The sequence below is a fragment of the Diadema antillarum genome, unplaced genomic scaffold (genome assembly GCF_040938485.1).
Source record: "Diadema antillarum isolate AM-2024a unplaced genomic scaffold, OU_Dant_1.0 seq00000418_RagTag, whole genome shotgun sequence".
NCBI classification, from domain to species: Eukaryota; Metazoa; Echinodermata; class Echinoidea; order Diadematoida; family Diadematidae; genus Diadema; species Diadema antillarum.
The window spans coordinates 230,661-256,372 of record NW_027271403.1 but is presented as its reverse complement, the minus strand read 5'-3'; the positions used below and the strand labels follow the sequence as shown (position 1 = coordinate 256,372).

Below are 25,712 nucleotides of genomic sequence, written 5' to 3'. Positions count from 1 at the left end.
AGGAGATCCAGGGGTGCCCCTCGGGGAGGGGGGGGGGGTGGTTGGGAAGGTCCAAATGGGGGCCTAAATTGTACATTTTCATCTTCTTCCTGAAAACCTCATGATGGATTTTCGTCAAACTTGGCAAGTAGCATCCCTAGGGGATCAGGATCACAATTTATCAAAATGAGCACCATGCCCCACCCAGAGGGCCCCAGGGGGCCCCAATCCCCCCAAATTAAGGAATCTTTAAAAAAATGGGACCTTATTGTACATTTTCATCTTCTACTTGAGAGTGCCTGGTCAAATTTTGGTAGAGCTGTGAATAATTTAGATTAGTGACTGCGTGAAAGGTGAACTTGGGATACTCAGGTGAGCGCTAGACCCGCGGGTCTCTTGTTTTTTTTTGTAATTCATCAGTCTGATTTTCTAGGGTTTATTTGTCTCAGTAAGTTTAGTCTGTGTTACACAAATATGTTGAGCTTTGAGGGCGATACGAATGCAGCGTTAGTGTAAAGTCTATCAATCGAAGGGAGAAATAGTGTAGTCTATAAGCAAGACAAATCCCTGCGCTAGAGCTGTAAGCCAGTAGGGGCAGACTGCCTCTTGCCATGACCTTTGATCTGTGATGCTGTCACAAACCATCAAAAAATAATAGCAGGTTCTGATTTATAGAGGTATGTTCAGGTGTCTGGGTGGGAGAGTAGTCATGACTTTCATATTTGCAAGGGTCACTGCTAATGTGACAGTGTTGTATGGTCCTCATTTGGGATGAATGGAAGTGGCAGTCAAGCTGGTAAGTTGATAAATGTCACTGTGTTCAACGTGAAACCTGACTGAGGAAAACTAGCCAGTTAGTCTCGTGTAAAGTTTTGATGTGCATGTGTGTGTGTGTGCATGTATTCTGCATTGAGACTCTCTCTAAAAACTCAACAACATTTCCTTCTTTGCAGTGTTGATATTCATATCAAAGTCTGATATTTCTTGGGGAATGTTGCATGCCACCTCTTGTATCAGTCTCTGAAATCACACAAGTTTTCATATTCGATTTTCATAGATGCATGAGTTGTATACATGCCTGTTCATTTTGACTGAACTATTCTGATACATGGTTCTTGCAGTTTTAGAGAACAACCTGTGTGCAGTATACCATTTGGTGATTAATCTACCAACTTTCTTTTTGTTTGCAAATTGCCACCGCCTTGATTCCTTTGCTGCATTTTTAGCTCACCTGAGCCAGGCTCAAGTGAGCTATTGCGATCGCTCTTCGTCTGGCATCAGTCGTGCGTCGTCCGTCGTACGTAAACTTTTACGTAATCGTAATACGTAATCTTCTTCTTGAGAACCCCTTGACCGGTTTTCACCTAACTTGGCAGGTAGCATTCCTAGGGGGATAGGATCTCAATTTGTTCAAGTGGGCACCATACCCCACCCGGGGGGCCCCCAGAGGGGGCCAACCCCCCCCCCCCCCCCCAAAAAAAAAAAAAAAAAAAAAAAATTGAGGAATCTTAAAAAATCTTCTTCTCTAGAACCAGAAGTGATAGAGTTTAGTTAATACTATGAGTTAGTGCATTGATGACTGTAGTTTCAAGTTTGTTCATGGCGGAATCAGGGGTGCCCCCCGTGGGACCGTGGGGAGGGGGGTTGGAGGGGTCCTAATGGGGCCCAAATTGTACATTTTCATCTTTTTCTTGAAAATGCCAATCATGAATTTTCACCAAACTTGGCAAGTAGCATCCCTAGGGGGAAAGAATCTCATTCCCATCAAATGGGCACCATGCCCCACCTGGGGGCCCCAGGGGGCCTAAATTTAGACCTAAATTGTAAATTTTCATCTTTTTCTTCAAAAACCCATGACGAATTTTCACCAAACTTGGCAGGGAGCATCCCTAGGGGGATAGAATCTCAATGCCATCAAATGGGCACCAAGCCTCACCTGGGGGGGGGGGGGGCAGGGGTCCCATCCCTCCCCCTCCTCTGTAAGGAATCTTTACAGATTTTCTCTAGAACCAGAAGTGATTGAGCTAAGTTAATACCATGAGGAGTCAGTATATTGATGACTTTTGTTTCAAGTTTGTTCACGGGAGAATCAGGGGTGCCCTCCCCACCCCCCCCCCCCCTTGGTACCCAAGGAATTGGGGTTGGATGGGGGGGGGGGTCCAAATGTGGGCCTAAATTTTCATCTTCTTGCTGAAAACAACACAATGGATTTTCACCACACTTGGCAAGTAGCATTCCTAGGGGGATAAGGGGGATAAGATCTCCAAGTGTTTGAATGGGCACCATGCTTTCTTTGGGGGTCCCGGGTGGGGCAAACCTCCTAAATTAAATAATGAATATTCAATAATGTTTTTCTCTAGAATCAAAAGTGATAGGGCTTTAATTTAAGAGCTATTGCGATCGCTCTTCGTCTGGCATCAGTCGTGCGTCGTCCGTCGTACGTAAACTTTTACGTAATCGTAATACGTAATCTTCTTCTTGAGAACCCCTTGACCGGTTTTCACCTAACTTGGCAGGTAGCATTCCTAGGGGGATAGGATCTCAATTTGTTCAAGTGGGCACCATACCCCACCCGGGGGGCCCCCAGAGGGGGCCAACCCCCCCCCCCCCCCCCAAAAAAAAAAAAAAAAAAAATTGAGGAATCTTAAAAAATCTTCTTCTCTAGAACCAGAAGTGATAGAGTTTAGTTAATACTATGAGTTAGTGCATTGATGACTGTAGTTTCAAGTTTGTTCATGGCGGAATCAGGGGTGCCCCCCGTGGGACCGTGGGGAGGGGGGTTGGAGGGGTCCTAATGGGGCCCAAATTGTACATTTTCATCTTTTTCTTGAAAATGCCAATCATGAATTTTCACCAAACTTGGCAAGTAGCATCCCTAGGGGGAAAGAATCTCATTCCCATCAAATGGGCACCATGCCCCACCTGGGGGCCCCAGGGGGCCTAAATTTAGACCTAAATTGTAAATTTTCATCTTTTTCTTCAAAAACCCATGACGAATTTTCACCAAACTTGGCAGGGAGCATCCCTAGGGGGATAGAATCTCAATGCCATCAAATGGGCACCAAGCCTCACCTGGGGGGGGGGGGGGGGGGGGCAGGGGTCCCATCCCTCCCCCTCCTCTGTAAGGAATCTTTACAGATTTTCTCCAGAACCAGAAGTGATTGAGCTAAGTTAATACCATGAGGAGTCAGTATATTGATGACTTTTGTTTCAAGTTTGTTCACGGGAGAATCAGGGGTGCCCTCCCCACCCCCCCCCCCCCTTGGTACCCAAGGAATTGGGGTTGGATGGGGGGGGGGGGTCCAAATGTGGGCCTAAATTTTCATCTTCTTGCTGAAAACAACACAATGGATTTTCACCACACTTGGCAAGTAGCATTCCTAGGGGGATAAGGGGGATAAGATCTCCAAGTGTTTGAATGGGCACCATGCTTTCTTTGGGGGTCCCGGGTGGGGCAAACCTCCTAAATTAAATAATGAATATTCAATAATGTTTTTCTCTAGAATCAAAAGTGATAGGGCTTTAATTTAAGAGCTATTGCGATCGCTCTTCGTCTGGCATCAGTCGTGCGTCGTCCGTCGTACGTAAACTTTTACGTAATCGTAATACGTAATCTTCTTCTTGAGAACCCCTTGACCGGTTTTCACCTAACTTGGCAGGTAGCATTCCTAGGGGGATAGGATCTCAATTTGTTCAAGTGGGCACCATACCCCACCCGGGGGGCCCCCAGAGGGGGCCAACCCCCCCCCCCCCCCCCAAAAAAAAAAAAAAAAAAAAAAAATGAGGAATCTTAAAAAATCTTCTTCTCTAGAACCAGAAGTGATAGAGTTTAGTTAATACTATGAGTTAGTGCATTGATGACTGTAGTTTCAAGTTTGTTCATGGCGGAATCAGGGGTGCCCCCCGTGGGACCGTGGGGAGGGGGGTTGGAGGGGTCCTAATGGGGCCCAAATTGTACATTTTCATCTTTTTCTTGAAAATGCCAATCATGAATTTTCACCAAACTTGGCAAGTAGCATCCCTAGGGGGAAAGAATCTCATTCCCATCAAATGGGCACCATGCCCCACCTGGGGGCCCCAGGGGGCCTAAATTTAGACCTAAATTGTAAATTTTCATCTTTTTCTTCAAAAACCCATGACGAATTTTCACCAAACTTGGCAGGGAGCATCCCTAGGGGGATAGAATCTCAATGCCATCAAATGGGCACCAAGCCTCACCTGGGGGGGGGGGGGGGGGCAGGGGTCCCATCCCTCCCCCTCCTCTGTAAGGAATCTTTACAGATTTTCTCTAGAACCAGAAGTGATTGAGCTAAGTTAATACCATGAGGAGTCAGTATATTGATGACTTTTGTTTCAAGTTTGTTCACGGGAGAATCAGGGGTGCCCTCCCCACCCCCCCCCCCCCCTTGGTACCCAAGGAATTGGGGTTGGATGGGGGGGGGGGTCCAAATGTGGGCCTAAATTTTCATCTTCTTGCTGAAAACAACACAATGGATTTTCACCACACTTGGCAAGTAGCATTCCTAGGGGGATAAGGGGGATAAGATCTCCAAGTGTTTGAATGGGCACCATGCTTTCTTTGGGGGTCCCGGGTGGGGCAAACCTCCTAAATTAAATAATGAATATTCAATAATGTTTTTCTCTAGAATCAAAAGTGATAGGGCTTTAATTTAAAGTCTTTTTTTTTTTGTAAGTTAATAATCCAACATTCTATGAAGTACGGTGTTATACACTTGGTACCAGTGTGATACCATGCCCCCAACTCTCAAAGCTACCCCCACCATAAATCTCCAATGTTCTCAGGTAAGTGTCCGCAAGAATGCATGGAAGGTGAACTTGCGATACTCAGGTGAGCGCGAGACCCCCTGGTCTCTTGTTTGTTGCGCAGTCATCCATGCAGATTGCATGCATGGATATCTTTGCAACTGTGAACATGCCATTCTAGTATTACCTCTTTTTTTTTTCTTTTTTTAAAATGCCTCTGCCACAGAGTGTCGCTGGAGGCATTATGTTTTCAGGTTCTTTTCTTTTTGTGTTGAAAGTCCCTGTGGTGTACAGCAAACATTCCCACCAAGTGTTTTGATGGCTGAATCATTCGTCAATTGCAGAAATTGACTGAAAATCACAAAGCTCTTAATTTTTTTTTTTTCATATGTGTGGTTTTGATTGTCTATTTAGACATACCAGAAACAGGGCCAAGATTGTGGTTGCTGCTTCAAGTCACATGAGTTGTCAGCTTGTATAGCCATGGACCATTGTAGGTCCATGGTTTAACAAATTGTCAGAAAGTACTGGTAGTGAAGAAATGAAACGTGTCAACAGCCCCAAAATCTTCTGAGTATCATAAATACATATGTAGCTTTTGGAAAAGATATTTCTGACACAATTTGTAGGTTGTATCCATGATAATTACTCATTGTAAGTTACCATTTTTTTTTTATTTGGTCAGTAGAGATAGCATGTATATAAAATATTCCAAAAAGTTGCCAGTATTTCTGTGTGTGTGTGGTGATAGATTTGTATTTATAAAAGATTTAGTTTGTTGGTACGATTTCAGGATTGCTGGCCAGACAATGGCAAAAAAAAAAAAAAAAATCTTTAATCATGAATGCATCATTAGCTCTCTCTTGACAGGGGTGTATGTGCCAGGAAGTGTGCACAAGTAGGGCACTTTTTGACAACACTAATGGCATGCAGGTACAATAACATTTTTTCACTTACATACAATCGATAGTTTATGGTGTGCCAACAGTCATCAAGGAATTTCTAGGGGATGTGACCACAACAGCAACTGCCTTGTGGAACTGGGGCTTCCCCATTGCCAGCTTCAAATAGCAATCTTCCAGTCATGGCATACCCTGTACTGAATCACCCTTGTGATTGTAGCATTATTTCAAAATGAATGATGCACTCTGAATGTACTGTTTCTGATTATGTGTGTTTATGTAAATCACTACCCTGGTCTGTATGGGTACATATGTATGAATGCACGTACTGTAAAAGTGGAAATTTTCGCGGTGTTGAAATTTTTGCGCATTTCACGCAACCAGAAAGTAGCGCGAAAATAAAAGCACGCAAATATTTTTGCTTGCCGTATGTCCCAGTAGTTGATGTCTTGATTCTGCGGAATTAAAAACACGCGAAACTCTTCTTGCCCGGCCAAGCGCGAAAAATTAGTCGTGTCAAAATATCCACTTTTACAGTATTGTAATAGAGATTACATATAAGGAAGGAAATTTGATTTGAGGGCAGCTAAATGCTCCAGACCCCTGCCTGATAACAAGCAACATTCAGAATATTTGTTTATAATTCTTCTATAATTTGTTTTTCAGATATAAGTGCTTTTTTAAAACAACATGTTGGGGTAAATTGCATTTACTGTGTCTTTGTTATACATTGTTATAAAGAAAATCCATGGGAAGCTGTTGTATGAGCTGTTAGAATGACGTATGTATGCCTTCTATCAGTTATTGGGCGAAGTCAGATGTACCCAGAACAGGAAATTGGGGGTAGTCATCTCAAATTACAGTTGTTTCCGAGGTCTAATTTGATAAATGGACCACACATTTAATTTGCTTTATCCTAATGATAAGGCACAGAAGGTTTGATGGCTGTCCAATTAGAGTACCCTGTTGATGACCCCCCTCCCCCTCATTTGGAGAATTGTATATTGCTATGAGGAGAGTTAGCTATAATGGCATCCTTTGACATACTGGTAGCTATTGAACATTGGGTTGTGATGTGAAAGAATGACAATGCATGGGCAATGTTATAAATGGCTCAGAAATATGTGAGACCTAATCCCCTGTTAGAATTTAGGAGCATAAGCCTCTATCCTATGAAAATCCAACATCCAGTCATAGATCAAAGGAGGTATGCAATAGGTAGAAATAGAGACAAAATTTTGATGGAGACAGATTTATAGAGCAGGTCCTTTCATATACTGTTATGTGCAAACTATGGTTGATGCCTGCTGATGGGCAAGTCCAAGATAAGGTCCCCTCAGAAGGCAAAATTTCATCTTTGCTCAATATTGACATGTTTGGTATCATTTTGAAGCTTATGAGTTGAAGTTTTGATTTCCGTGAAGGAAAAAATGATATTATGTAAATTTATGCCAATTTCAAGGGCTTCATTTGCATAAATGTGAAACACAGCGTTACGTATGGGACATTTATAAAAATTCATATTAATTCAAAGGAAAGCAAATAATATTTGATTAATATGTGGACATAAGAAGTTCATCACATAGTTTAACTTGGTATGAAAATTTAGGGATTATGCAAATGATTATGCAAATTAGCTCGTGTCCTATCATGAGATGTCCCATACGTAACAAAATGAGGTCATTTTTTTAGGTTTTTTCTTAAATTGCTAAGGTTATTTTAATGCCCTTTTGGAAAGTTCTAATTTATTGTTTAGAGAAATTAAATACCAGAGAAAAAAGAAAAAAAAGTAAAAGAAATATTTTTTATTAGGCATTGAAATAATGTTACGTATGGGACAAATGCGTTACGTATGGGACATCCTCATACATATTGCATGTGAATGCATGTAGCTAGCTGGGAAGGTCTCTCAGTACACAAATGGTCAATCATCCTGAAGAAAGCATCCCAACATTGTAGCTACTTTTTGAGTTATAGACACTTGAAACAATACATGAACTTGACTGAACAATTTTCAGAAAGGGGGAGGGGAAAATGGCAAAATACACAATGAAAAATCAGCATTAAAGGGATGGTATAGTTTTTTGTAGAAATGGGGATTCAGTTTTCAACATTTAAAGAGATGATTGGAAACCAATTATATGAATTACTTAAGAGCATAAAATCCTAAGACTAGAGGAATTCAAAGTTTATGTGATGGAGATCCAATTTGAAATGGTTGTGATATATATAGAAGGAAAAAAAAGTAAAATGATTTTTTTTTTTTATTGCAAGTGATACACAAATTGTCCTTATTCAGTTTTCAGTAGTAGCCACAACAAAATTCATGGGTATACATACTGAGGTGTGACTCGAATCAATGACTTGACTGCTAGACAGACATCATATATCTACTCGATTACTGGGGTTCCACGCAGCAGGTATTGCTTATTTATTAAACTTAATATTTCTTGTGTCAAGTTGTTTTTTATTGAAACTAAATGGCAAACTGCCCTTCATCAATGCAAGTAAACACTTTAAACTATTCAATTTTTCAGTAGTAACTATCCTGATAAAAATAGGGCATACATACTCAGGTTGGTCATAAAAAATATAGAATATGATTGAATGTGATTATGATGGTAAATATCTGGGAATATTGTTCCCTTGTCAATCTGGATCAGTATTTGAGTAATTTCAACTGATTCCACCTCAATAATTATGCAAAAAATTTGTTTAAATGGGTATTTTGCAAAATTATTTTGCAAAATACCCATAAACATGGTTCTCCACACACTAAACGAATGGGGGACAAAGGGCATGCATACCCAGGTTGGTCATAAAAATATGGCTGTAGAAATATGATTGAATATGATTATAATGGTGAATATTTGGGGAATATTGTTTCCTTGACAATCTGGATCAGTATTTGAGTAGTTTCAACTGATTTTACTTCAGTAATGATGCAAAATACCCATAAACATGGTTCTTCACACACTAAATGAATGGGGGACAAAGGGCATGCATGCCCAGGTTGGTCATAAAAATATAGAAATATGATTGAATATGATTATAATGGTGAATATTTGGGGAATATTGTTTCCTTGACAATCTGGATCAGTATTTGAGTAGTTTCAACTGATTTTACTTCAGTAATGATGCAAAATACCCATAAACATGGTTCTTCACACACTAAATGAATGGGGGACAAACTGTCCCATACGTAACTGTCCCATACGTAACACGTCATGTCTGTCTTTAGTTAGAACCTGTAATTAGAGCTTTTTGCCTAATGACATGAAACTTACTTGTAATAATCTTTAGTGTTGTGACTTTCATCACAGTGAGTTTCAAGTTGTAGAATGATATACTTTCAGAGAGTTTTGAGGTTGAAAAAAATGTTCAAAAAAACGAAATTTTTCTGGTCCCATACGTAACGGCACATATTTTCTCTTCTAGAATATAATTGTCAAGGTCATTTTTCTCAATTTTTTACATGATTATACTTCTTCTAGATATCAATCACCATGATGAAGTTCAATATGATCAAAGGCCATTAACACTACTTTTCAGGTCATTAAAGTCTCTGAATGTCCCATACGTAACGTGCGCGTTATCTTGGACTTGCCCTGATCCGTATGCAGAGTATGTTCTGCCAATGTAGTTTTGCATACTGGAGCACCATACTTCATTCAACCCAAACACAAAACATTCTTTATCATTATAATTTTATTATTTTTTTTGGTGGGGGGTTGCATTTGGGTTCCTTTCCTTTTGTCAGTAATATGTGCTGGCAAAGGTAATACATTGCCATAATCCATAATGCATAAATCATCCAAGAATCTAAAGTCCTTTCATAGTGAAGCAATGTAGAATATAGAAATAGACTTGAAGTGTGATCATCCTAAGATTATAACACAAAGGAAACCAAGAACAAGCTTGTGTCAACATTTGGTCTTGAAACAATATCTTTCTATAAACTTACTAACACACTTTTTTAAAGAGTGCCTCCCCCCCCCCCATGTTTTCCATTTTCTTCTCCAAGCTTATACTCTTGTGTTCAAGGTACATTTACATTTCTGAAATAATGCCCATTTTGCAGACATTTTACTCACAGAGTGGATATGAACATCCAAATACTGGGTGATCATGAAGGCTCCCAATGAAACCAATGTTATTAAAGTTGACTATGTTTAATGTCATTGTAACAACTTTAGTGGTTTTTTTTTTCTTCTTTGTAGATGTGCTTAAACTACTTCTGTGAACAGAAAACAGAAAATTAATTCTTGAACAATAATGCAAATGTTTCCCTTATAGATGATTGAATGAAATGGTCAGACCATTAGGAACTTATTATTTACCAAAGTTTTTGATATGCAGAAATAATTTTGATTCTGTGCATCCCAATGAAATGTCAATTTGAAAAAAAAAATGATTGTACATAGTTTTAAAAACCCCACATGAGAACTCTCTCCATTTTGTCTCTTCATATATTTTTGTTTCCCAATCATTCCCAGGGCCCTTAGTACTGCATTCAAATTGCCCAGTTGTCCCGCTGCTGCATCGGTGTTGTACCCCAGTTGTACCATGATTGGTGGCAGTCCCATAGTGTGAATGTGCATCTCCTGTCACAAACTCTACCAGTGTAGTTTGTCATGGTACAGTCCAGTTACAAATTTACTGTATACGCTATATATATCGCGGGGGTTTTATTTTCGCGAATTTCGCGAGTCGTGAGCTATTCGCGAAATTAACAACACACGAAAATATTACCTTCCAAAATGAATCCCTTGCCTTGATGATACGAACATTTCAGTACTAGTATACCATGCTTACCGAACAGACCATAATGGCTAAGCTTGTTTACGCACGTCCACGTCTACTTACGAATACTGTAGAGAGCCAATCCATTATTGCAAGGGGACCACTCGTCAGAAATCTAGCGCGATGGACTTAACCACTTCAAAAATGTTGAATTCTAACTTACTAGTTCGCAGAGTTTGGCAAGTCTTTTTCATGCAGTGTATAACTAGTATCATTCTTATTTGCTAGTACCTGTAAGTTGAAAATTCACACTTTCTTTGCCACTTCATATTTTCTCTGGTCCCCCAATCGCGAATATAACCACTCGCAAAAATGTGTGACAGCGACAATTCGCGAAAATTTATGTACGCGAAAATTATAGCGTATACAGTATGCTAGGGTGCGTCCTGTTACAGCACCAGTGCTGTACCGAGAGGGGATGTTTACAGTGTGAATACATCTCGGTACAACTCTATTCCAAACAGTTCAAAAGGTCAGTCAAACAGGTTGCTGTTTACAATATTGAAGATTGAAGCAGGTTGGTTTTTTAGGAAAATGTGAGTTAACACTTTGAAAACTCTGGATTAATCACATCATAATTTATATTTACGAGGAAGATTTAGTTTATGATTAGTAAAACAGGCAATGTGATGGATATTGATTTTCCTCAGAAACTCTTACGGCAGAAAACCCCCCCTAATTTCAAGTCCCTTTTCATCATAATCGTTTATCATTTCTTAATACCAGGGAGGTGAGACTCTTGATCTCTTCTCTGTATAAGCCCTACTTGTGCGTTGGTTCTGATCCTTCATCTTCTCTTTCTTCACCCATTCACTTCAGTCTCTTTCTGTTATTCCTTCCACACTTATCATTTACTTTCATCTCTCTTTTTTCTTTTTTCTTTTTTACAACAGAGCTGCCACGTGTAGCATGCAGTTTGCAGCGAGATTATGTGAGCGTGATTATTAAAATATTTCTTTCTTTCGGTGAGCAAGTTTCATGTGCTTTATTGCCTGATGACCTTCCTACGATATGAATGCACTATCACAGGACTGCATCAGAGTCGTTCTGAAACAGCGAGAGCAGTGTAAAGATATTTGTTACAGGACTGTCACGGTGTTATACCTCGAGGCATTGTCTTGGTTCAACCCCAGTACAAATTTTTTAGACAATGTGAATGCAGCACAGGAAAGTAAACTTAAATACCTCTGTCTGAAAGTGTTCTTCAGCCTCATAAGACAGCATGCAATCCATTGCTCCATAGGTTCAAGAAGGCAGTTTTGGAGCTTGAAGGTGTAATGCATATATTATTGTGTTCTATGATATTTTGAGGAATAGGAGATGGAACGTAGTAAAAAATGAGCTGATGATAATATTTGATGTTGAAACGATCATATAACTGCTGACGGTTGTTTCTTGGGAAGGGAGGGGGTGACCCAAAATGTTAACTTTGATGGAACTCTGGCAACTTTTTAATGTTTTTCGTGTGTGCCACAATGATAGCATTGTCGTATTACCGCAGACAGCCCATGCTCTACTTGAAATGTCTGTAATTAACACACATCCTTATGGCATTTGATGGAGGTGGAGTGAAAGGGTGAGGGTAAGGGAGACAGACAGATGAAAAGAGAGATGGAGGGAGAGAAAGAGAACTGGAGTATCTGTTAAAGGGGAATTCACCCCAAAATGCATGCAATGTGTATTCAGTATCTAAATACAATATGTATGCACAAAACCATAACACATTCTGAGTGAACTGTGTGGGAAATCAGCCAGTCCTGGTTAAATCTATGTGATGTCATCACTGGATAAGAGGGTTTTAACAGTTCATGATGTCAAAGTTTTGGAATGATGTCAAGAAAATGGAAGACAATTCTTTCTATCTTTAATAATTATTCTAGCGTATTGGAAGAGCATTTCGCTTACATGTCATTTAGAAGGCAGGGGGCATAACATTTCCCATGACTCATGTCAGGAACAGGTTGAGGGAATGTTTACTTTTCATGTAAAATGTTCATGTCATCATTAGAAGTGTATATGCATCAATATTATATTGAAAGGGAGAGAAAAAGAGTGCAAGGGTGGGGAGAGGGCCTGATGAGTAGGCAAACATACAGCTAGACACCACTGGCTTTAAAGTCCCATGAAAGGCCCTGTAAAGTGGGGCTATAATGTGGATGTTGATAGTAGAATGTGTGACTCCACACAAACTCCTGATTGCAATAAAGTGAGGTGTTTATTCATGCTGCAGAAGTCAAGATTGAGCCGACATTTCTGATATCACAGACTTGCCTTGTATGGTGATCTGAAGATTAGAAGGAGAAGAGGTCATGAAAGGGGGAGAAGAATCCTATGACAACTGGTCTTCCCTTGTGTAAAAGAGAGCTTTCACTTGCCAATGTTAATAGAATGTGTGCCAAAACAGATTGCATTAAAACTTGTTATTGTTGTCATCTTATTGATCTTTACAGGTCAGGATGACCTTGAGAAGAAACGACTGCAGCAGGCCTATGTGATTGCCGTGGAGCAGCAAACTCGTGACAACTTTGCAAAGATCGCTGCCCACAACAATGTGCCAGCAATAGACCTGTCTGAACTGAACAAGTCAGATCAGCACGCCAGCATCACCAATGGACATGCCGAAGTAGAGCTGCATGGCCACACGAATGGCTACCCAGAACCTGAGCTTGCAGCCTCTGGCACGAATCCAGAGGCAACCCTGACTGCCACTCCTGTAGACATTCCAGATGATAGATTCAACAGTACCAGTGATCGATTGAGCAAGTTATTTGGAGAGGACGTTCAAGCAGCCAAGGAATCAGAGGGCGGTTATGACAACCCCACATTCAGCCTAGAGTTTCAGCCTGTGGTATCTGATGCTAGTGTGTCCGAGTCAGGATCTATTGGTCCTGATGTAGTGCCCCCTGTGCAGGAACCACACATACAAGCCAATGTACTCTCGGCAGAGGAAGTGCCTCCCATAGATTTGACCAAACTTGAAGCTGCTGCCAAAGCTGCTGCTGCTACAAAAGCAAGTTCCTCTGCACCTGCCATTTCGCAAAGGAACAAAATGCCTGAACCGAGTGCTGCCGTCAGGGTGGAATCACAACCTCGTGTTCCACGTGAGGTTGCAGTGGACTGTCCACCAGGCTTTGTGGCAGCAAGTGGCATGAAAAATCCACCTACACAATCAGTTCTCAATGCAAAAGTCAATGGACACACTCTGACCAATGGAACAGACTCTTTGTCTGCCAACTCGAGGCAGAACAACATCAATTTGGAATCAGAGTCCAGGAGGGATAAGGACATTCACAAGCACACAGGTGTAATGATACAACAGGTAAGTTATGCTTTTTTCACAATATATCTAAAGTAATAACTCAATGCTGGAAAGATGCTCTCATTCAGTACTGCTATTACAAGCACTATTCCCTCTCTCTTGTTGGACTTCTTTCACAGTATATTCAGTCATGGATTTGGATTGCTTAGCTCTTTGAATATTCTCAACAAATTTGTAACATTAAGTTTTGTCCTGTATGGTAGTGCTACCTTTGCAATAAAACAGGGATTATATTATATGAAGGGAAACATTCAAATTCGATGTTTGAGATCATGGCGATAATGAAAGTGGCTGCGCTATGCAGATGTCATGAAGCACATGTCACCAAAAGGGAGAAATAGATAACAGAAAAGAATGCAACCCATTTTCCCATTTCTGTCAAGATATTGCCCCTGCAGCTTCTTCACTTGTCATGGAAAGGGTTCCCCTTGTGCTGCTGTTTGAACAAGGACATGATCCCCTATGAAAAAAAAAAGAGAGAGCTGAAAGGAAAAAGAAAAAAAAAACAGAAGATACTTGATATTCAGGTTATCCTCTAGACCATCTCACCCAGGGCAGGGGAGGGAAAGAGAGAGGATTTTTGCTTTGAGGATGATATTCACCGTTTACATCCAAGATGTGCAAGAATGAGTCATCCTCTTCACCTCATGGAAGTGAATAATGCCTCACAGTGACTGCTGTTCAATCTCCTCCTCTGTGTGTTTGTCTGTGTGTGTGATATGTGTGTGTGTGTGTTTGTGTGTGTGTGTGAGTGTGTATTTGTGTGTGTGTGTGTGTGTTTGTGTGTGTGTGTGTGAGCATTTCCTTGTGTACTCAGATTTGAATACCTGACAGCAGTTGAAGACAGTCTGTTAAATGCCTGTTCCCTACACTAATGATGCAGTTTAGCAAACAGAAATATGTTCAAGATTGCCTTTAAATGATCAAAAAGTCTTGGAAATATACCAAAGCCTATGCATGCGGCATCATGGAAAGGTCCTTGACAGTTTTATATGAAGATGTTTTTATAGAAGCAAATTTGAAGGTCAGATAAAGATAAATCATTCAAATTCTAATCAAATAATGTGCACACACACACTTACACACACACACAGACACACACACAGACACACACACAAAGCAATGACATTCGTTCTGTCCATTAAAGGAAGAGAATGCCAAAGAGCAAAGTGGCTTTTACTAGAAGTAGTGACAGGAGACGAACAGATCTTATTTACTTTATTCCTTTTTATTTTTTGCTACCTAGCTCTTAACATTATGAAAATGATTATAAATGTTGCTGAGCAAAGTTAACAAAGGAGGAAGGAACAAGAAAACAGGATAAATCCCACATCATCTTGAATATTTTGTCAAGAAGAATTTCTTTCTTTTGCACTCCTACATTGTAGGTTGATGTACTTGTTCAGGAAGCATTTCATATCTTTCCCAAACCTGGAATTTCCTCCCAAAAACTATGCCTACTCCTCAGTCTGAAGTGTTGACACAATGAAGGGTTACTAATTTTCCAAACTGAGATTGCATAACGGCTGATAACTGCTACTAACTTTTTTGGTTCAATCTGTGAGGATGAATCAATACACTGTAACACTCATTTAATTTGTCAAGAATCACATTGTGACATATTATGTATCATTTGATGATTTATGGTGATGTGTTATGAAAATTGAAACTCAAATCTATAGTACAGCGCAATGTTAATGTGACACATTTGAATTAATTACTTTTAGCTATTCTTCAATGTGGATAGTGTGCACTATATTGCTGTTCAGAGTGAAGAAATATTATGGTAAGACTCTTCCATGTCATTGAAAGTTATAAAATGAAAGGTAGATGTGTGAATTGATATGACTTTTGTACGGAGCTAGTGAGTTGGTTCTTTATCTAGTTGTTCCCTGTGTTGGTTTGTATTTCATGACTTCCCTGAAATCACCCCTCATGTGATCAGACATGTGGTTATGTGAGGTTGAAATGAAGGTCAATCCTCGTATGACTAGAAAGAGAAAGAGATCTGCTAAGGCTTGTATTTGTGTAGCATAACCAAATTGCAGGAAGAACTTGTTAACTTACTTAGCTTGATAACATAAATTGGGATGTAAAACCAAATTTTCCATGTGTTAATCTTCAGTATTAAAGCCACTGTCAATGTGGTTGACAGAGGTATCATAACTTCAAGCTATAGGCCTACATCCTTCACAACTCCCAGTCAAAACAAAGCTTAGCAAATGAAAAATGGGGGGAAAAAAAACCGCTGACAAAATCCCCCTCCCTCGCTCTGAACACAGATACAGCACAGTTACAAGGCAAGCCCTACAACAATGTTATTCACTTGGGCAGAAAGAGCCCTATGCTACCCTAGGCAAGTTAGCAAGTGAATTTTTTTTTTTTTTGGGGGGGGGGGGGAGGGGGAGGGAGGAGGGGGGTGAGAAATATGCTATGCTAAGGTCAGCAGTGTGAACCTGAATGTGACTGTACTGTTTTGGTCATCAATAGCATCTACAGTGTAGCTTGGTGCTGAAATCATCACATTCACATGCATTCTGAAACAGAATATTTAGTGTAGGAGTAAAGGAGATATTGCAAGTCCAAAAAAAAAAAAAGGCAAGCTATTTGTTCAAGTATCTCAGAACATGTGCAATATTCTTGTACTGTTAAATTTGTATGTGTACAGTATTTTGTTGTGTATGCATAAAACAAAAATGTACAACAATGTGATTTTATGCGATTGACAGATTAATAGGTCAAGTGTTGTGGTATAGAGTGATATACTTCTTGACTAAATGCTTCAGTTCAAAACAAAAGACAACACAATTGTACATGTTGTAGAGCTATTGTCAGAAAATTTGATCTTCTCATACAGGTCTAGTGTACAAACTTGTATTTGTGTGGTTGTCATGCAGAATTTGGCTGTTAAAAATTTTTATATCAAGATTAATGAGATTCATTTACAAACATGCTCGGATGCTGTCCCGGCACCTCTATGGAAAAGCGTTTTCATCATGCCAGGCAATAGCTCGTAATCAATTTGCAAGATGACCTCAACCACTGTATTTGATTAATTGAAAGCTGTCTGTGGCAGTGAACACAGGGTCATGACACTCAGAAACCTATGAAAGGCTTTCAGTGTGTGGACATGATGCTACATACAGTAGTGAAGAGATCACCAGGGCCTTTCTGTATGCTTACACATTTGTGCATATAGTATCAATGTGAACTCATTGTGTGACATATATTTGAAACTGTTAAGATTGATTGATGCTGAAATGTAGGATACTAGTAGAGTTATATATATACGAATACACAAGTATATAGGCCTAATGTAATATATAACAACAATCTATGGAGCATAAATGTACATTATGTAAAACATTTAGTAAATCCTTTTCTAATCGGATGTAGTGTTTTATACAGCAACAAAAAAGTATTGCTAGTCTATTGAGATACTAATTCTTTTGCCACTGCCCCGTATGTATACTGGTACACCATATGGTTTGACATGATTGTCATTGTGAAGATGTACTTGCATTGCAAAATGCACATATGCCATACCCTAAAGAAACCTAAACAAGCCATTTCAGGCAGTTACATCCAGTTAATAGAATCTTTATCACCTGTCAGTGTCAAAACTCACTGCTGGACCTACTTGTGAGGCTGTGAAAGATTTCAAGGTAATCCTGTGGTTTACAGTCCATAAAACCTTTTCATTCAACATAGCACAACCCTAATCCCACAGCCTGACATTGAGAGCATCTTACCATCTTACCATGATCCCTGTGTGCCTGTATCTATCCCAGAGACCCTGTTCACACCTTATTCTTGTTTACAACATGAGAATAGGTAGTCCCCTTATGGTACCCTCTGTAGAGGGTAGCATACCTCAGCATTGTATGTACATTTACCAATACTTTATACAGTATCCCTGAATACAGTCCTGATTTTAAACTCATTGGTTGTTGCTGCTTTGAGCTGTGTATGTGATCGCTTTTTGTAATATACTGGTAGTACATACGCAGAGATCAGATGCCAGTGGTATGATTCATATTACAATGATTCATAAATGTCTTTCTGGCAATAGCTAGATGGTCAAATTCTGATGTTGAAGTGCACCTGAATTTTAAGAAAATCAGATTCTCAAGAGGGTATCTCACTGAGCGGCAAATGTTTGTGAATGTAGCGAATATCATTGTAAAACATTTTCGCGGCATATAATTTTCGCGAATTGGAGCCGATGGCCTTTTTCGCGGCATGAAATTTTTGCGAGTTGCCTTGAACATTCAATGCATGTAGTGTAGACAAGAACTTTCAGGTGCATTTTAATTTCACGAATCTTGGCTCTCGCGAAATTCGCGAAATTAAAATGCAAGCGAACATTCCTCGTTTTATGGTATATTTTGTCAGGGCTAGTAAGCATTAGCCATCAAGTTCATTAGCAGTTACAATCAATTTTGCAAACAGTTTGAATTGTCGCAAACAGTTTGAATTGTGGAAAAGATATTTTAAACGTGTTTAAAATTTCTTTGCAAAATATTGCAGCAATAAGAAAAATTGTTTCCAAATTTGGTTGCAACTGTTTGCGAACCCTGACAAAAGTTTAAATTTGCTAGAATGCACTATGTTCGCAAACATACACTGCTCAGTGAGATACCCCTTTACACAAAATCTTCCAATCAAGCAGCCTTCATCAATGTGCAACACCTCTCTTTGATCATCTGATATGTAATCTGCATTGCATATTTTGCAATTTGTGCAAAAATCTTGAGGCTATGACTGTGAGGATTTGAAATTATAATTTAGATCTGGAGGCCATAATGTTTAAAATTTTGTGTCCTAATGTTGACCAGCTTTGTAGATATATATTGCTCTTTTTGTGTGAGTTAGGCCTACTTCTTTAAATGCTGGATATTGACTTGCCAGTGACTGTAGAACAAGTGTGTATTGGTGTATAGGGAACTCCGAATTAAGTTATATGCCAACAGTGTCTGCACCTGATGCAGCATCTGCGTGTGATTCGGTTCGGAATTGCCTCACTTATCTCAAACAGATGCTCTTCCACATAACACTGCATGATTGACATCTCCTGCACTAATAATGGCCAAGCTACTCTCACTAGACTGTGCCTGGAGGGGAACGGGGAATTCACATCAACATCCTAAGTTGAAAGATGTCGTAACCAACCATGCAAAGCTCTCTCACTGATAACCCAGTTAGCGTAGGAGAGGCTTCTATCATTGCACCAGGGTAGCATTACATGGACGTGAAGGTCAAAGTTAATTGTGGGAGCAATGGATCTAATTTCATTTTGTCTGAAAGTGTGACAAATTGGTACTTCCTAACGTTAGGTTCATTTTTATCGTGAGCCTATTTTTGTCGCTTGTCAACATGGAACCATAGAAATTAAGCATGCTACATTTATCTCATAAGTGTCAAGTTACATTAACAGAATAGAGATTTACAGATTCTATGTTGTCAAATTACTTTAAATATGTATAATTTTCTTCTTTGCTGTTTAACTTTTTGTTTCTGTCTGCAGAGAATCAATGGCAAAATTGTACTACTGGTAATTGTAATTACTGGTATTTGAAATCAATGATGGTTTTGTTTGATATATTCATGTGTTGTTAGGCATCGAGTTCCACAGGGAGGATACAAAGTTCTCTCAGTCAGCATTTAGGAAAGTTAAGAGACTAAATACTTACAACAAAGGAAATAGACACCAACAATGAATTGTGATAAAAGCTAGTAAGTTTCTGAATTTGGATATGTCCCCTTATTATGCTTTGATGTACAGTTAGATGCATTTATGGTGGTACAGAAAGGCAGATCTACATGAGCGAGAAATTAATCTGAATGTCATAGAAATATGCTCTCTTGAACACATTTCTTTTTGTTTGAGATAAAAGGGTTAGAGATTGACAATGGAGAGCAGCAGTTTGTCACATTCTCTGTTTGTTGTATTTGCATTGGACTCTGCACAAATAAGGTGTATTTTGTCCTTCCATTGGTGTCGTGTATATTTTTAGTCAGACACGCTTACTGCATCACTGATGAGGTATGTGGAATCATACAATTGTATTGTAGTTTTGTTTGTTCTCCTGTCAAGACAAAGCTAGGGGTACGTGCACCAGTGATGGCAGAACCGTGGAGAATGTTCTAGTATACAAAGGACATATTTGCCAGCAATATTACAGTGTACATGTATATCCTCATCTCTTAGAAATCAGGCTTTGATACCAAGTCTCTTATTACTACATGTATGTAAGACTGTCTACATTAGGCCCGAATTCACGAAGGTGGTACAAATGAAACCATGGTTTAAACCATGAACAAAAACCATGGAGCGCCAAGTGTCGCACCGAATATCTCGTTAGGAAATTGGTCATTTCATCTACAAAATGACCATTTTGTAAACGAAATTATCATTTCGTGGACAAAATGTTCATTTAGTTACAAAATGTTGTCATTTCGTTACAAAATAATCATTTTATCGACGAAATGACCAATTTCCTAATGAAATATTCCATGCGACACTTGGCGCTCCATGGTTTTTGTCCATGGTTTAAACCATGGTTTCATTTGTACCACCTTCATGAATTCGGGCCAATGTGTAGTGTAGGCGGTGGATTTATACAGTCTGTGATAGTCTATTGTGGTGTCAGGAACATGGATATAAATATCCTATGGGTTGTATTTCATTATCTTATTTGCTTGTAATGGAAATCAAACTTTGTATTAACAGCATTAATTCACTGAAGAGAGAACATCTACCTGGTACATGTCTTTCATCCCAACAAGTCAAAATAAATGTATACAAAGCAATCTTCCCTTCTGACATAAATGAGTCTGTGTTTATTACAGTATCTTTTTGTCAACTTCATATTTACTACTACAGAATGCCAGCCAGAACAACAGTCAGGGCAGCGTAGCATTCGAGCCAGTCAACAACCACCCCCTCTTTGATGAAGCCACCACGTCTCGACAGTACTCTGTAACAGAGCCACCGCCTCAAAAAGTTCTAGGTGAGACCAAGCAGAAAAGACGCTCACACAAAAGATGCCCAACAACAATCTGGTACTTTGTTTTGTCTGTAGCACACCTGTGCCTAGTACAACAAGAAGGCACAATCTATTTCATGTCGATAAGTAAATTTTGTACTTCAGTGGCTAATCCCATGGAATGAAAATGTTTACACTGATTCGTCAGTCAATGTGATACAGAGCACAGGATTCTTTCTTAGATACCCAAGTGAATGCTTTAGTTCAATGATGAAGTATAATATATCAAAGATCAAGGCAGTAGGTATACTGTGGATTTTGGTGGTGACAGCAGTGTATGTGCAATTGAGAACAAATTCATACAATGGAATCATAAAATTTGTACCAGAGTATTTCACATCTGCAAAATTTGATGAGAGTTCCCTGGAAAATCATGAAGTGTATTTTCTTTAAAGTTTGTCTTTGTATGATAGCTAGTTGTTGACACTGTCACACAACCATATGAATGATACATGTAGTTCCCAGACAACAATATGCCATGCTGCCAATACATGACATAATCTCAGGATAGAGCAATGATACTAGGCTGTCTGTGGATGACTTTTTTTTTAAGGGAATCAAATAATGGCTGGGAGAGTCATTGTAACAACCATCTATCTCATATTGATTTATATCATGTGATGCTATTGTTTCAATTACAAAAGCTTGCAATGGGATGAGAGCTAATGATAAAAGGTCATTACGCAGAAACAGAGGTAAGGAATAATGACCTTGTGACTGTGTGACAAAGGGTACATAAATGATTTTGATCTGCTGATCTCCACAAATAGAGAAAGTAGCAATATGAATTAAGTTCATTTTTGTTCAGCATTTTAAAGCAAACTAGTGTGAAATTTCTCTGTCTGTGTGTTTGTTTATGTGTGTGAGTATTTGATTGTTTTTATGCAGTACATCAATAATTGTATGTCATGTCTGTGTTGTGTAATCTTCATAAAAATCGAGGAAATACTAACAGTGAGGTATGCCCTAACTTCTTTCAGATTTCAGTTTGATACAAACACAAATATTTGATTTCCTCTCCTCTCCTTCTCCTTGGTTGTTGCAGCTGAACTGTTTTTGTATTGCTTCATTGTTGTGACACTTTGGTATGACATTTGTATTTGTTTCTCGCATATGTTCTTCAGTCAGACTTTGAGTTAGTGTTCCCCCAAGCCTCATTTCCTTTGTGGTAGATGGTATTTAGAATTTCATTACTGCTGGAGGATTTGCCCTTATCTTATAATTGTTGATCTTGACATTGTGGCAATCCCATGATGCAGCCAGTTGACAGCTGGTGGTAAGAATGGAAGTCTTTTCTTTTTTAACGGAAAATAAAATTTGTGCAACCAAATACTTGCACTAATCTGAGGTTCATGAGGAGCTAAAGACTGTCTCCTGCGTGGTAACAGACACACTATCTCAGTTTGATCAGTCAAAGACAGGATGTCTTCATTTGTGTGAATTACTCCAAACTGCTTCCTCTGCCTAATTATATGATTTTTTTTTTTTTTTTGGGGGGGGGGATGGGTTTTCATAAACAGGGGGATGTATACTTTTTTTTCTTTTTTTTAAAAGAAATCCACATTTCTCTTATTTAGTAACAGATAGTTGTTGAAGCTGGTAGCTTCTCACCCAGTCCCATTTGAATTGTTTTGTTGTATCATGTTTTGATTTTGGTGCATATATGTACCATCCCAATTTTTCTGTCACATCCATAAAGATAACATTAATTGTCTGAGTGAAATTCCCATTTGTGTCATTTCATGTTTAGGCTTCTTCCAGTCACCTGAAAATGAAAGGAACAAATCTGTTAAAGTGCTGAATGTCATGCTGGGACCATCTTCCCTCATAAGTCATAATTCAAAGTTAAAGGACAAGATCACCTTTATAGACATGTGGGTTGAGTGAATGCAGCAATATTAGTAGAACACATCAATGAGAGTTTTAGGAAAATCGGACAATCCGTTCAAAAGTTATGAATTTTTGAAGTTTCTGCTCAGTCGCGGCTGGATGAGAAGACTACTATACCTTGTGATGTCAAATGAGTACAATTACATAAAGAAAGTATAAAGAAAATTCAAGATATTTTCACTTTTCTCACATAATAAAAGAACACTCGACTTCTCTCTTTCAGATGTCAGGGTAAATAATATTACCCCTAACATAAGTCAGTAACATGTCGAAGAAATGTGCACTTTATTCAAAACGTCAAGTTTTGTGAAATTCTCTTTTTATTTTCCTTATATTGTTGTACGCATGTGACATCATACACTGTAGTAGTCTTCTCCTCCAGCAGTGATTGCATAGATACTTTAAAAATTCATAACTTTTGAATGGATTGTCGGATTTTCCCCAAACTTTCACTGATGTGTTCTACTAATATTGTTGCCTTCTCTCAATCCAAATGTATATGAAGGTGAACTTGTCCTTTATAACTAATGTCTTGTCTAGACCTCATGAGTCACTGTCTAAAGAGACTAAAATATTGAAAGAAATTGAATGAACAGTATGTTAAAGGCATAATTTACCATTTGCAGATGAAACAAAAACTCAGTATTAGTGCTTCAAAATAGTGCTAAAATGTGAGTCAGGGATAGAAACAATCAACGCAAAAATTTGAACCAGTATAATCGATGTTAAGTATTGTTAGATATGCAAAATGTGAACAATAGTTATAACAAAAATGTTTCCAGACTAAACCATCTACAGTTATGGTTTAATGAGAAAAATTGTGATATCTCCCTATATTTTAGGCTTTATTGCAAAAACTTTACATGGTAGGATGTTTTGTGATAAAACTAATTTACACTATGCATCACAAGTGATATCTTGAAAATTTTTTAAATCACTACTCCCAAAGGTAAACAGGACCTTTAATATGTAGATGGACACCTGTTGTGTGAAATTTGCAACCTTATCGGGCTTGATTCATCATATCAGTAAATTGTTCTTACACGGAAAGGATGTATCTTTGTCAGAAAGGATGCTAATTCTTGGTGCCATCTCTCAGTCACTGATTCAGGGAACAACTTTAAATCATGGGTAGCGTAGCGGGCCATATGTGTGCCTGAAAGTACTGTAGAATTATCATTGCTCATGGATAGGAATTGATCTCTCTTTTCATGTGTTCTCTTCTGCATGTAGGTCTCGATGACCTCCTCGCGACACTCTCTCTCGCACAAGCCAAGTTAAGTGGTCCCCAGGACAGGGACGACCTCCTCTTCCTGCAACAGTTCTTCCACAACTCAGATGTGCAGCATGCTGTCAGCATACAGCACAGGCTGGGCCACTTACAGCACTCTAGGTCTCCCCCTCTGCCAGTGGCAGCAAACAGTGAAACATTAGCAGCAGAGGTAAGAATATAAAGTTATGCCGAAGTTCACAATGATGTATGCAGATATCATCCTGATGAATGATGAATAAACCAAGGTTCCATAAGGCCTCTGTAGAGTTTGGGAAATATCACAAAGCTCACTTTTATTGAACAACAATATGAGTGAAGATATTGTGAAATAGTATAGGAAGATTTCCAGCAAGAAAACTCCATCAAGACCAAAATTGTCACTAATTGTCCCCGCCGAACGAGTTCGAGCAGGGGACTATGAAACGGGCTCCGTACGTGTGTGTGTCCGTGTGTCCGTCCGTCCGTGTGTCCGTCCGTCCGTGTGTCCGTGTGTCCGTGTGTGCGTCCGTGTGTGATCAAAATCTTCAATTTGCTACTTCTCTGTCATTTATGAGCCAATTTTGATTCTGTTTGCTTTATATGATAGCACTACATGGGAGCTTTGAAACTTCTACACAGAATTTCAGTCGTGACCTTTGACCTTGACCTTTGACCTATATTGTACATTTTGCTACAAAATGCTACTCCTTCGCCATTTCTAACCCGATTTCGATTCCGTTTGCTTTATGTGATGGCACTAGGTGAGGGCTTCAAAACTTCTACACAGAATTTTGACCTTTGACTTCTTTGACCTTTGACCTTGATTTTTTGACCTATATTGTACATTTTGCTACAAAATGCTACTCCTTCGCCATTTCTAACCCGATTTCGATTCCGTTTGCTTTATGTGATGGCACTAGGTGAGGGCTTCAAAACTTCTACACAGAATTTTGACCTTTGACTTCTTTGATCTTTGACCTTGATTTTTGACCTATATTGTACATTTTGCTACGAAATGCTACTCCTTCGCCATTTTTAAACCGATTTCGATTCCGTTTGCTTTATATGATGGCACTAGTTGAGGGCTTCAAAACTTCTACACAGAATTTTGACCTTTGACTTCTTTGACCTTTGACCTTGATTTTTGACCTATATTGTGCATTTTGCTACAAAATGCTACTCCTTCGCCATTTTTAAACCGATTTCGATTCCGTTTGCTTTATATGATGGCACTAGTTGAGGGCTTCAAAACTTCTACACAGAATTTTGACCTTTGACTTCTTTGACCTTTGACCTTGATTTTTGACCTATATTGTGCATTTTGCTACAAAATGCTACTCCTGCGCCATTTCTAACCCGATTTCGATTCCGTTTGCTTTATGTGATAGCACTAGGTGAGGGCTTCAAAACTTCTACACAGAATTTTGACCTTTGTCTTCGTTGACCTTTGACCTTGATTTTTGACCTATATTGTACATTGGCTACAAAATGCTACTCCTTCGCCATTTCTAACCCAATTTCGATTCCATTTGCTTTATGTGATGGCACTAGGTGAGGGCTTCAAAACTTCTACACAGAATTTTGACCTTTGACTTCTTTGACCTTTGACCTTGATTTTTTACCTATATTGCACATTTTGTTACAAAATGCTACTTCCGGCGGGGACATATGTTACGCACCGCGTAATTTCTACTTTTCCTTGTTTATACATGAAACACTATTTTACAGATGAAAGGGCAAATTTGCTCAAAGTA

At 39.1% G+C, this 25,712-nt stretch overlaps 1 protein-coding gene across 2 annotated transcripts in view; it reads left to right on the top strand.

The window, feature by feature from the left end:
* The window catches only part of LOC139732390 (protein PALS1-like), a 162,749-nt gene that overhangs the window by 115,198 nt on the left and 21,839 nt on the right, over positions 1-25,712 (top strand). For both annotated transcript variants that reach the window (XM_071643256.1, XM_071643255.1), the window contains exons 6-8: positions 12,899-13,767; positions 20,654-20,780; positions 23,940-24,148. In XM_071643256.1, coding sequence (XP_071499357.1) covers positions 12,899-13,767; positions 20,654-20,780; positions 23,940-24,148 — 1,205 coding nt within the window. The remainder of the gene's footprint in view (positions 1-12,898; positions 13,768-20,653; positions 20,781-23,939; positions 24,149-25,712) is intronic.